Source organism: Macrobrachium rosenbergii, chromosome 54, assembly GCF_040412425.1.
Source record: "Macrobrachium rosenbergii isolate ZJJX-2024 chromosome 54, ASM4041242v1, whole genome shotgun sequence".
NCBI lineage: Eukaryota > Metazoa > Arthropoda > Malacostraca > Decapoda > Palaemonidae > Macrobrachium > Macrobrachium rosenbergii.
In genome coordinates, this window is record NC_089794.1 from 20,650,103 (window position 1) to 20,665,102 (window position 15,000).

Below are 15,000 nucleotides of genomic sequence, written 5' to 3' on the forward strand. Positions count from 1 at the left end.
AAAAAACAAAAGACACGACAAAAACAAAGACACGACAAAACACACAAAGACACAAGCACAAACACACACACACAGTACCTTGGCAGCTGGGGAGACGGACACCCAGTTTCCTGAATCCAGGCTGAACTTTCCTTCGCCAATCCTCTGCAGGATGTCCTCGGGAGTGTCGCTGGGGCCCTGAGCGAACGGCGTCTGTCTGTTATGGGAAGAGAAAAAAAAGGGGGATATATGAATGTTCTCTTAATATTTGAGAGAGACAGGGTCAGCAATGTCACTGAAATGCGAAGTAATTGTTAGTCATATTGAATGTACAAAAACGCGTTTCTCTCTCTCTCTCTCACACCCACATTCTCTCTCTCTCTTTCTCTCTCCTTGTATGTATGTATGTGTATATATGTATAGGTGAAAGGAGAGAGAGAGAGAGAGAGAGAGAGAGAGAGAGAGAGAGAGAGTACCCACGCTTAAAACCCCTAAGTTCATATGCTTTTGTGAGAGAGAGAGAGAGAGAGAGAGAGAGAGAGACCATCCTCCACAAACCAGACTGATATACAGTCTAAAATTATACCAGTTCTTTAAAGCCTCCTCAGAAATGGCTTATAGACCTATACATCTATTTCCATAATCTATTGCGAAAGTCTGTCGACGTTTTGTTTCTATGACTACCATGTTGAGATGTCCACTCGTATTTATGGCAGTCCTCCAATTACCGAACTACTTGCACCATAAAAGCTAATAAAGCTGCACGCCACTTTTACGCAGTGTTTCAAAGTACTTCCTTGCCCACTAAATCCCCCGTAGGTGCATTGTTCCTACCAAGTTCTGTATCGACATTACCAAATACAATTCTAATATATATCTATGGTGTTTCATCTACAACATTCTGCATTTATATATAAAACTGATAAAACACTTCTTTACTTCCCCATGCTCTATGGCAGTGAGTGCTTTCTCTGCATTTGGTGATAAGATTAGGCCTAATTTATCTATCCTTTGTGAATAAATATATACAGTACTTCGCCCACTCTTTTCGGGTTAATTTGCAGCAGGAATCACAAAGGATTAAGATGCACAATCCGAGTCCTTTAAATTTATGCATTCTAATCTCCTACTTTCGATTTTTCGTCAGGAGATTCTTATTATCTCCACATCCCAGGAACTCATTTTGTGTAGCAAAATCACTGAAGATTCGTTTGCTATATGCAATAAAAGATAGCTAGTTCCTCCTAGTTGACAAGGACTAATGGTCCCTGCTGGTGTCTCCTGGTTTTTAAAGGCAGTAAAGGATAGCCAGTTCCTACTAGCAAGCAGCTCCTCCTATTTGACTAGGACTAATGGACCCGGCTGCAGTAAAAGCCAATTCCTACTAGCAAGCAGTTCCTCCTAGCTGACTAGGAATAATGACCCTGCTGTTCCCTACTAGTTTTCGACCAACATCTAAGTCAGGAACTTAGGCCGAGGATTTGAAGCACTAACGCCCGACAATAATTTTTAGTTCTGCTCCTAAGCAAGGCTATAATTTTCGTTCGTGGATCTATAAGTCACCTTTGCCTGAACAGGTGTCAGTCTACAGGACAGCAGGTGCTCGTTTCCACTGATTTCGGGGTGCTACTGGTACTATTACCAACCCGGTCAGCTAGACCTAGTTTTCCCTGAAAGCCAGCAAAGCCGCTCCTAAAGGCATATAGTCCTAAATAGCACTTCGATGCATTATACATATATATATATATATATATATATATATATATATATATATATAGTTCATTTATTCTATTGCATCTACCTTAAATATGATCAGGAAACCCACTAGTTTTCAGTCGCTAAATAGCGGCCTCCCAATGTAGAGCTACACATACAGCTAACGGAAAAGAATCTCTCTCTCTCTCTCTCTCTCTCTCTCTCTCTCTCTCTCTCTCTCTCTCTCTCTCTCTCTCTCTCCTTAATTATTCCAAATATCAAATCTGATTAGAAGGATAATCTGATATTTCAACGCATCAAAACACGCCATGACATTTACGATACCGATAAATGATTAAATATATATATTACATACATGTATATATATACATACATAATGGTGCAAATACACAAATGCGCACGTTCAGTAGGCGATCGTGCGCGCGAGCACACCGACACATCACGCAAACACAAGTCATCTTCTAACGGAATGTTTGTATCTTCCATGTGTATTGAGCGGGCGTAGGCGTACCGTACCGAGTAGAGAGAGAGAGAGAGAGAGAGAGAGAGAGAGAGAGAGAGAGAGAGAGTCATTTCGTCTTGTGTATCAACATCGGAGCTGTGAAATATATACTGTATATGTATGTATATATATACACAATATATTTGCTTAAGTAATATTCTAATGCAAATTCCTTCCTTCCACCTACATCATGTTTATGTGTTTATGAGCTGACAGTAAATATCAACAACCGATGCCACTGTACCTAATGAGCAGTGAGGAGGGTGACCTTCCACCAATCACGATTAGGCTTAACGACATCAGTTGTGTATATTTCCCGTCTGCTAAAAAAAAGGCATCTCAGATATAGTTATAAGGCATTACCTTTTATGTAAAATGTTAATTATACGAAATTTTTCTCTTTTAACTATTCTAGTATTAAGTGCTATCAGTTTTCACTGGCCTCAGGGCTTTTATCGTTATATATTGCTATATTTAGGGTCATTTTTGTGCTAATATATATATATATATATATATATATATATATATATATATATATATATATATATATATAATATATATATATATATATATATATATATATATATATATATATATATATATATATATATAAATGTAATATAGTACTAATACATGTTTAACCAACACACCAAAACTAGGATAATAAAATGCATTCTATGTTAGGCCTACAGGCCTACTTCCCAAAACCTACCACGAAAGACTGTATATTCATTTTATTCTCGAATCTCTACCTAACGCCGCAGTCACAAATAACAAATCATCATTAAAAACAACTAACGGAACATCTATCCAGAACAAGAAGAGTAATTAAGGAGAAATTAAGGCGCATTCTTAAGAAATGCGAAGCGAAAGGAGGAAGGGCGAGAAGCGATTTATTTTTAGAAAATCACAAGAGAGTGTCGCCGCCTCTCATCCGACTAGTACTAAAGAGAGAGAGAGAGAGAGAGAGAGAGAGAGAGAGAGAGAGAGAGAGAGAGAGAGAGAGAGAGAGAGATTCCTTGATACTCGAAAGAAAAACCAACGGCCGCCGTTATACGGTTTTTATCTTCTACAAGAATCTACAACAGCAGCGACCATCACCACCAGCGTCTCTGTTAGAACGGAGGAGAAACGGTTATATGAAGCCCTGACGTCACCACTACCAGAGTAGGAAAAGGAAGAGGAGGAGGAGGAGGAGGAGGAGAAGAGGAGGAGGATGAGGAATTTAACAGAAGGAAGAAGGAAGAACGGAAAGAAGGAACAGACCTGAAGCAGCAGGAGAAAGAAGCAGGAGTGAGACTAAAACGGAACGAGCGTAAGAGCAACAGGAGGAAGAGTAGTGAATGTAAGTCTAAATTTAGCAGCAGCAAAAGAAGAAGAAGAAGAAGAAGAAGAAGAAGAAGAAGAAGAAGATGTCGTATAACTAAAGAAATGAAAAGGAAGAAGAAAGAGGATAAGGAAGAAGAGGAGGAGGAGGAGGAGGAGGAGGAGGAGAAGTGGAGGAGTGTAACAGCAGCAGGAGAGGTGGAGGACTGGGTGTGGTGGGATATGTGAGGGGCGTGAGGACCAACAGGTGGTAGTATTGATCAACCTAGCAGCAGAAGGGAGGGGCGGTGGTACAGAGGTGGGTGGGGGGAGAGGTTGGAGGACTGTGGAAGGGGTAGGAGGATGGTGCAAGGAGGAGGTGAGGTCGGAAATAGGTGGAGTAAAGGTGGGCGGGGCCGCTACACCACCTATTGTGCTGTTGCCGCGGCTTCCACTACTCAGCACGGACACACACAGACATACACACATACAATACACACATACACACTTACAATACCCATGCAATACGGACATACACAAACCTACATACACACACATACACACTTCTCCTCCTTCCGTATGAATGTAGAGGCTTCCACTAGCCACCACATACTTAACAGATGCGCGCATACACTCACATACACATGCATAGGAGCGTACACCTGCTCCAAGCGATGATCTAGACATTGCTGGAAGCTGCCTGGAGCCACCATTAAATCTAAAATTATTGGGGCTAGTCTAAAATTGTTGATACACGTCTAAAATTACTACAGTCAAGCCCACAGTTACTGGAATTTGGTCTTAAATTGAGACGTATCTACATTAATGGACAGGAGTTAGCTGCTGCATTTGGAATAGACATGATGTCTAATATATCTGAAAACTAGACAGAGAATAATCGACTTTCTAATATTTTTGAAAACTAGCTCAGATAATCGACATGTCTAATATTTTTGAAAACTAGACATAAAATAATAGACAGTGTCTAATATTTTTGAAACCCGGGCATACAATGAAATACAATGTCTACTATTTTTGAAAACTAGACATAAAATAAGTGACAAAGCCTAATATTTTTGAAAACCAGACATAAAATAATAGACAATGTCTAATATTTTGAAAGCTGGACATACAATAATAGAAACCGTCTGATATTCTTGAAAACTAGACATAAAATAATAGACGTCTAATATTTTTGAAAACTAGACATAAAGTAATAGACAATGGCTAATATTTTTGCAAACTAGACATAAAATAATCAACAAGTTCTAATATTTTTGAAAGCTAGAGGTAAAATAATCGACTTAAGTCTACAAATACAGAGATTTCGGTCTACAATGAGTGAAAAGCACGATCTAAAGTATTCAGATATTGAGAATCGAGTCTAAAACGACTACTTCAAGTCTAAAAGACTGAAACCTGTGTCTAGAGGTGATGAGTGGAATCATTCAGAAATCTAGCAGGTCTGATATTAAGTGGAAAACAGGATCCCTGTCACGAGAGAGAGAGAGAGAGAGAGAGAGAGAGAGAGAGAGAGAGAGAGAGAGAGAGAGAGAGAGAGAGAGAGAGAGAGAGAGGGGGAAGAGATAAGAGAGGAAACGAGATTTATCTAGAGGAGAGAGAGAGAGAGAGAGAGAGAGAGAGAGAGAGAGAGAGAGAGAGAGAGAGAGAGAGAGAGAGAGAGAATCATTTTCATAATGAGCGAGAGAGAGCGAGACTTAAAATCCAGACAGAGAGAACGTTTCTTTAACGAGAGAGAGAGAGAGAGAGAGAGAGAGAGAGAGAGAGAGAGAGAGAGAGAGAGAACTTAAAACAAAAGCATTCCTTAGGACGGTCAGACAAACAAAAACAAACACGCAAAGAGGCACCAACAAACGGAGAGAGAGAGAGAGAGAGAGAGAGAGGACGTTTGCAAAAATCGTAATAACCATATGCTAAGCCCGAAAGCAAACATGCAAAGCCCCGTCTTTGTTTCTGTTTGGTCGGAACCAGCAGATAGAGGCCGCTGAGACTTTTTCCCCCAAAAAAGGAGAGAGAGAGAGAGAGAGAGAGAGAGAGAGAGAGAGAGAGAGAGAGAGAGAGAGAGAGAGAGTAATAAGAACAATAATTATCATCATCATCATCATCAGAGCACGTCCCTATAACACGAAGATACATAAATTCTCTCTCTCTCTCTCTCTTATGAGAATTATTACTTTTTCTCTCTCTCTTTTCTGAAGATGATAATAATCATTCTCTCTCTCTCTCTCTCTCTCTCTCTCTCTCTCTGTTATAAGAATTATTATTTCTCTTTTCTCTCTCTCTTTTTCTGAAAATAATAATAATCATTATCTCTCTCTCTCTCTCTCTCACCTACCTCTTTTTGTGATAATTATTATCTCTCTCTCTTTCTCCCCTACTACTTCTTCTTTTAGTGATAATTATCTCTCTCTCTCTCTCTCTCTCTCTCTCTCTCTCTCTCTCTCTCTCTCTCCACACACACACACACACACACACACACACACACACAGATAGCCCTCACGTATATATGCACGCACACACAATCGACTGCCTTTTACAACAACAAAAACAAGTACACACAAACACACACAGTCAACCCTCACATACGCACTTTTACGCATCACCAATACCGCACGGAAACAGCAAGCGAGCCCGCATCTATTTTGGAACTCCGCCTAAAAATAAATGGCCCCCTTTGAAAAATGGCCCTTAAATACTCGGACCCACTTTCAATGTGGCCTTGGAATGCTCAAATCCACGGCCGATATATATTTATTTATAAACTCTCGCTCGCGTGGTCCGGACAATAAAAAGTTTGAACGTTTGTTTGTGTCCGGCTGCAATCATTTTGGAAATGATTGTTCGAATAATAATAATAATAATAATAATCATAATAATAATAATAATAATAATAATATGAAATCTTTAAAACAGATGTTATTGAAATAACAGCAATAATACTATTTAGCATTTCCCTAATAATTCTACTTAGTCTTCTAAAAACGGGGTTACTGAAATAATAATAATAATAATAATAATAATAATAATAATAATAATAATAATAATATTATTATTATTATTATCCTAACACGAAAGCTTCTAAAGACCTAGGAAAAATGATTATATTAAAAAGTTAATTCATATATATATATATTGTATATGTACATATATATTTCGAGAAGTTAAGAGGGCATTGTGGCTATTACATTATATATATATATATATATATATATATATATATATATATATATATATATATATATATATATATATATATATAAATGATTATCTATTATCCTGTTAATAATACAAAGATATATATATTTTTCTGGGAGGCAAACTAGTTTATTTACTATTATATATAACAATACTGCAGATCCCCCGCCCCAGCACAAAATTAAAATTAAAATTAAATAAAATACAGGTTGGATGCAAGTGTATCTGATATACATAAAAGAACTAAAATTCCCCACAGTCTGTATATTCATTCGTAAAATAATGCCAAAAAAAAAGCTCTTCCACATCACTGTCAATCACAAAAAAAAACAAATAAATAAATAAAAATTTAGAAGACCCGAACTTATCTGCCAAACAAAATTCAAACGAGCGACGTTAGTTCACCTTAGCAAACAAACGCATTAATCTGTCAGCGCAGAGTCGCAATTAGAGCACAACACAACAGTTGATAACAGGATTCTCCCCCCTCCCCCCTCCTCTCTCTCTCTCTCTCTCTCTCTCTCTCTCTCTCTCTCTCTCTCTCTCTCTCTCTCCTGCTGCTTACAGGGTAAACACTTACGTGTAAGGCTATGAAGATGTCAAGATTCTAACACAAACATACACACTTACACACACACACACGAGAGAGAGAGAGAGAGAGAGAGAGAGAGAGAGAGAGAGAGAGAGAGAGAGAGAGAGAGAGAGAGAGGACGAAACTAATATGGCATGTATATAGATTAATGTATGTATATACACGTGTGTATATATACGTAAAAAACACCCTATATTTCCGTGTGTATTATATTTTATTTTTTGCATTTTGAAAGAATCTATATGTAGCCCAATGACGCCCAATAACAGCATAACCGTCGTCCAGCCCGGGTCCAGACCAACCCCTTTTCTCTCTCTCTCTCTCTCTCTCTCTCTCTCTCTCTCTCTCTCTCTCTCTCTCTCTCTATATATATATATATATATATATATATATATATATATGATTATTATCACTTTTTGTACGTGATTCATTTATCACACATTACCACAGGTGAAATATATATATATATATATATATATATATATATATATATATATATATATATATATATATATATATATATATGCACACATACATACTGTATATATATATATATATATATATATATATATATATATATATATATATATATATATATATACACAAATATATCTCCATATACATACATAGGCCTACACACATATATACAGTATACATTGATATTACATACACATACGCACAAACATCAGTGATTCAACCCTCTTCTCCCCACAAAGAAATTATTCCAGCAAGCTGAAATTGCTACCACGGTCAGCACACAAACGAGTAAAAACAATATCCCATCCGCAAATAAAAAAAAAAAAAAAAAAAAAAAAAAAAAAAAAAACTCGGCAAAAAAAAAAACTTGACAAAAAAAGAGAAAAAACGCGAATATGGGAGTGAATGGAGAGAGAAGGAGGATCACACTCCGGTTAATTAAAATGAATTTGAACAGAACGTTACGCGAACGAAATAAAATAACTGACATTTCATTTTCAGAGAGAGAGAGAGAGAGAGAGAGAGAGAGAGAGAGAGAGAGAGAGAGAGAGAGAGAGAGAGAGAGAGAGAGAGAGAGAGTTCTTGGTTATAAATATATGGGTGAAAACATATTCCTGGGGCAGATTTTCATATGAGAGAGAGAGAGAGAGAGAGAGAGAGAGAGAGAGAGAGAGAGAGAGAGAGAGAGAGAGAGAGAGAGAGAAATTTCTTCCTGGGGCAAAGTTTCCACTGGAATTACATCTGTATCTACTGTCTACGAGAGAGAGAGAGAGAGAGAGAGAGAGAGAGAGAGAGAGAGAGAGAGAGAGAGAGAGAGAGAGAGCCTAGCTTATTAATGCAGATAAAAGAAATTTCTTCCTGGGGCAAGGTTTCTACTGAAATTACATCTGTATCTACTGTCTACGAGAGAGAGAGAGAGAGAGAGAGAGAGAGAGAGAGAGAGAGAGAGAGAGAGAGAGAGAGAGAGAGAGAGAGAGAGAGCCTAGCTTATTAATGCAGATAAAAGAAATTTCTTCCTGGGGCAAGGTTTCTACTGAAATTACATCTGTGTCTACTGCCTGATGAGAGAGAGAGAGAGAGAGAGAGAGAGAGAGAGAGAGAGAGAGAGAGAGAGAGAGAGAGAGAGAGAGAGAGAGAGAGAGCTCTTGGTTATATAGGTGAAAACATATTCCTGGGGCAGATTTTCAACTGTGAGAGAGAGAGAGAGAGAGAGAGAGAGAGAGAGAGAGAGAGAGAGAGAGAGAGAGAGAGAGAGAAATTACAATTTATCAATTTTACTTGCCGACTGATTCACTAATGCAAAAAAATATCCACAACTGTATCTGTAAATATCATATTTATGTATAATATAATAATAATAATAATAATAATAATAATAATAATAATAATAATAATAATAATAATAATAATAATAATAATAATAATAGTAATATATTCACATCTACATCACTGTGAATTCATAAAAAATAATAATTTATTTTTTGATGAATTCACAATGGTGTAGGTGTGAATTTCTTATTATATTATTATTATTATTATTATTATTATTATTATGAACCTTAATAATACTAATAATAATACTAATTATTATTATTATTATTATTATTATTATTATTATGAAAAATGCCATCAATTTCACTTTGGAAACAATTTATAAATATCTTCAATTGAATCTCAAATTTTAAAGATTAGCTTAGGAAAAATGATTTACATAAAGATCATTTATTCAAAACAACTGTGCAAACTAATTTGCACAATTGCAGAATCAGTTAACAGTGGCAATGGAAGGTTTATTCTGTAATGTAATGAAGCAAAAGGTTATTTGTTCTACAATGCCCCGAAGCAAAAGGTTTATTCTACAATGCCCCCAGCAAAAGGTTTATTCTACAATGCCCCGAGGCAAATGGTTTTTTGTTCTAGAATGCCCTGAAGCAAAAGGTTTATTCTACAATGCCCAGAAGCAAAAGGTTTATTCTACAATGCCCCGAAGCAAAAGGTTTATTCTACAATGCCCCGGGGCAAAAAGTTTATTCTGTAATGCCCCGAAGCAAATGGTTTTTTGTTCTACAATGCCCCGAAGCAAAAAGTTTATTCTGTAATGACCCAAAGCAAAAGGTTGATTCTACAATGCCCCGAAGCAAAAGGTTCATTCTTCAATGCACGGAATCAAAAGGTTTTTTGTACTACAATGCCCCGAAGCAAAAGGTTTATTCTATAATGCCCCAAAAGCAAAAGGTTGATTCTACAATCCCCCAAAAGCATAAGGTTTATTCTACAATGCCCCAAAGCAAAAGGTTTATTCTACAATGCCCCGAAGCAAAAGGTTTATTCTACAATGCCCCAAAGCAAAAGGTTTATTCTACAATGCCCGGAAGCAAAAGGTTTATTCTATAATGCCCGGAAGCAAAAGGTTTATTCTATAATGCCCCAAAAGCAAAAGGTTTATTCTATAATGCCCCAAAAGCAAAAGGTTGATTCTACAATGCCCCGAAGCAAAAGGTTTTTTCTACAATGCCCTGAAGCAAAAGGTTTATTCTACAATGCCCCGTAGCAAAAGGTTTATTCTACAATGCCCCGAAGCAAAAGGTTTATTCTACGATGCCCCGAAGCAAAAGGTTTATTCTACAATGCCCCAAAGCAAAAGGTTTTTCGTTCTACAATGCTCCGAAGCAAAAGGTTTATTCTGTAATGCCCGAAAGCAAAAGGCTGATTCCACAATGCCCGAAAGCAAAAGGTTTATTCTACAATGCCCAGAAGCAAAAGGTTTATTCTACAATGCCCCGAAGCAAAAGGTTTATTCTACAATGCCCCGAAGCAAAAGGTTTATTCTACAATGCCCCAAAGCAAAAGGTTTATTCTATAATGCCCCGAAGCAAATGTTTATTCTACAATGCCCCAAAACAAAATGTTTATTCTGTAATGCCCCAAAGCAAAAGGTTGATTTTACAATGACCCTAAGCAAAAGGTTTACTCTACATTGCCCCGAAGCAAAAGGTTGATTCTAGAATGCCCCGAGGCAAAAGGTTTATTCTACAATGCCCAGAAGCAAAAGGTTTATTCTACAATGCCCCGAAGCACAAGGTTTTTTGATCTACAATGCCCCAAAGCAAAATGGTTTATTCTACAATGCCCCCAAGCAAAAGGTTTATTCTACAATGCCCCCAAGCAAAAGGTTTATTCTACAACGCCCCCAAGCAAAAGGTTTATTCTACAATGTCCCCAAGCAAAAGGTTTTTTGTTCTACAATGCCCCGAAGCACAAGGTTTTTTGATCTACAATGCCCCAAAGCAAAATGGTTTATTCTACAATGCCCCCAAGCAAAAGGTTTATTCTACAATGCCCAGAAGCAAAAAGTTTATTCTACAATGCCCCGCGGCAAAAGGTTTATTCTACAATGCCCCAAAGCAAAAGATTTATTCTGCAATGGCCCGAAGCAAAAGGTTTATTCTACGATGCCCCGAAGCAAAAGCTTTATTCTGCAATGCCTGAAACAAAAGGTTTATTCCATAATGCCGCGGAGAAAAAGGTTTATTCTACAATGCCCCGCAACAAACTGTTTATTCTACAATGCCCCGAAGCAAAAGGTTTATTCTACAATGTCCCGAAGCAAAAGGTTTATTCTACAATGCTCCGAAGCAAAAGGTTTTTTGTTCTACAATGCCCCGAAGAAAAAGGTTTATTCTACAATGGCCCCCAAGCAAAAGGTTTATTCTACAATGCCCGAAACAAAAGGCTGATTCTACAATGCCCGAAGCAAAAGGTTTATTCTACAATGCCCCGAAGCACAAGGTTTATTCTACAATGCCCCGAAGCAAAAGGTTTATTCTACAATGCCCCGAAGCAAAAGGTTTATTCTACAATGCCCCGAAGCATAAGGTTTATTCTACAATGCCCTGAAGCAAAAGGTTTATTCTACAATGCCCCAAAGCAAAAGGTTTATTCTACAATGCCCCGAAGCAAAGGGTTTATTCTACAATGCCCCGAAGCAAAAGGTTTATTCTACAATGCCCCGAAGCAAAAGGTTTATTCTACAATGCCCCGAAGCAAAAGGTTTATTCTACAATGCCCCGAAGCAAAAGGTTTATTCTACAAAATGCCCCGAAGCAAAAGGTTTATTCTACAACGCCCCGAAGCAAAAGGTGTATTCTACAACGCCCCGAAGCAAAAGGTGTATTCTAAAAACGAAAAGAAATTTCCTGAATAAGCAAGGGAATCGGATAGCCAAGACTTCCTTATGTTGCCGAGTCGGTGAAAAAAAGTTTCCAATGTTTAAAACATGTCGGCGACAAGTTTATTCTCGCGTATAACGACACCCTAGGGATGGTGGAGGCTGATTTGAGTCAGCCATGTAGAACCTCCACTTGGAGGGAAAAGACTTCTTCTATATGAATTGTACATCATGCGTTACAAAATTGCTGTCAGTCTTATGTCACGGACACGAGACTAGATTCGGAAACCAGAAGCGTCATGGAGTGAAAATTGTGTATCTAGTTATTATTATTATTATTATATGAACCCTATTAACATGGAACATGCCCAAATGGGCCACTAACTTGAAATTCAAGCTACCAAGGAACACGGCGCTCGTTTGAAAGAAGTTACAGATGGTAACAGGAAGAAATCAGTTATTAGAAAAGAATATATAAAAGAATATATAAATTAAGAAACTTCTAAATATGTAAAAATGTGAATTACTAAAATACAACGAGAAATGTTTTAAGATTGAAGGGAATTCGTCGGACAGCATCCCGAAAATCCTACAGGAATCTTCCTTTTCTAAATTAAACCCCATAGAAAATAGAAAAAATCCTTATACAAAGATTAGACAGTATTGTCCCCAAAAGTACAATAAAAATAAATCCTTTTTTCCCGCCGACCTCTGTGGCCCTGTGCAAGCGGATTATCCCTCTGACCTAGGGGTCATTAGGCAATACCTTCGTGAGAGAGAGAGAGAGAGAGAGAGAGAGAGAGAGAGAGAGAGAGAGAGAGAGAGAGAGAGAGAGAGAGAGTTCCGCGCAAGACCTTACGGAATAAGATTAGTGTTTCGGAAGTTTAAGTATATGTAACGGCACATCAGAACTATTATACAATTATATAAAGTTTCAATTTCTCATTACTATTAACATTATTAACAAGGCTATACCATATAACAGTCGGGAGAACAGAGGCGGGGACAGAATGCCAGAATGCTGGGACAAAACGATTTTTTTCTTTCCAAAACGTCATGAGGTTTGCAACAGCTGAATTATGAACTAAAATATCTCTCTCTCTCTCTCTCTCTCTCTCTCTCTCTCTCTCTCTCGTAGAAGCCCCTGGACTATTCATTAACAAAAGGCAACGTCAACTCCTCAATATATATATATATATATATATATATATATATATATATATATATATATATATATATATATATATATATATATATATATATATATAATATATATATATACTGAGTATATATATATATATATATATATATATATATATATATATATATATATATTACATACATATACATATATATATATATATATACATATATATATAAATTCCTTAACGTAACTTCAAGAACTGAATCAATTACTATACAAAAATTAATATAATTTATCACTTCAGAATTGTAGCACCAAATCGTGACTTTTCAATCACGATTTCAAAACAAATATGTGAAAAACAATTAACATGAAAAGAATGAATTACTCACTGCTAAACTGTCTCGGTAATCTTCACGTCATCATTAAACTTCAAAAAAAAAAAATCTCACTTTCAAACAAAAATAAAACCGAAATAAAAAAAAAAAATTGAGAAATTTGAAAACGTGAGTAACATCATCAAGTAAAATTAGCTCAAGAGAAAGTCACTCCTAAAATCAAATCGACGCTAAACAATTAGCAAAGTTGAAACGTCACAATTAAAAAACAAGTAAACAATGCGATGAAGTTTCTCCGGCGCAATCGAGTTTTCTGTGCAGCCGCCGGAGTGCATAATCAAGGCCACCGAAAATAGTTCTATCTTTCGGTGATCTCCATATAATGATGTATGAGCCGCGCCCCATGAAACTTTTACACCGGGCCGGTGGTGGCCTGTCCTACTGGGGTTAGAGGGCTGCAATTTGGTATGTTTGATGATTGGAGGGTGGATGATCAACATACCAAATTGCAGCCCTCTAGCCTTGGCAGTTTTCAAGATCTGATGGCGGACAGAAAAAGCAAGGACAGACAAAAGTGCGGACGGACAGACAAAGTCGGCACAATAGTGTTCTTTTACATAAAGCTAAAAAATTAACAGCACAGAACATCAAAGTCCAAAAATAACACATACATAAATAAATACATTAAAACATTGCGCAATCAACCTTCCTTCGCCCATGCATAACAAAAACAAAATAATAAACTAAAAAAAAAAAAATCATTATTCTGCGTCTTCAAAGGGATACCGGATTTAAAGAGCAAATTTCAAAATAATTTCATTTGATGTTTCAATATGAAAACTTATGCGTATGCCTGTCTTGGGCAAATAAAAATTTTAAAATCTTCTGCTCTTGTTGGGACGGAGTTTCCTTTTACGCGCGAGGGCGCGCACACACACATTAAATAAATAAATATATATATATATATATATATATATATATATATATATATATATATATATATATATATATATATATATATAGCCTTTACTTTCTACATTTTGGCGTTTTTACGGGCTCACATTTGATTTATATATTATATGCATACATATATAATGTATACTCATATATATATATATATATATATATATATATATATATATATATATATATTATACAAACACATTCCTTAACCATTTCACACACACAGAGAGAGAGACAGAGAGAGAGAGAGAGAGAGAGAGAGAGAGAGAGAGAGAGAGATTCTGGAACCTCAGTGAAAAAAAATTGGAAAAAATCAATGAATACGTAACATAAATAACGGCAAAAAAGTAATGCACTCCCCAGCTGAAAATACAACCAGTGCCGAGTTTGTACGTTATCTCCTATAACAGTTATACAACATGTTATACAGCAAGATAGTCCATACAACCATATTATGAAAACTATTCTATAAATTGTATATATTCAGAAATTGCACGAATTATATGACTTTATAAATCACAAAGTTATATAATGAATAACTTATATAAATTAATTTTAAAAATGATACCGTTAGATCATCTATATGATAAGATTTATTAT

The 15,000-nt window shown here is 36.5% G+C and overlaps 1 protein-coding gene across 3 annotated transcripts in view; it reads right to left on the reverse strand.

Annotated features, from left to right (window-relative positions):
• Positions 1-15,000, reverse strand: part of S6kII (Ribosomal protein S6 kinase II) — a 175,663-nt gene that overhangs the window by 15,538 nt on the left and 145,125 nt on the right. For all 3 annotated transcript variants that reach the window (XM_067097616.1, XM_067097615.1, XM_067097617.1), the window contains one exon: positions 79-196. In XM_067097616.1, the coding sequence (XP_066953717.1) occupies positions 79-196 (118 nt within the window). The remainder of the gene's footprint in view (positions 1-78; positions 197-15,000) is intronic.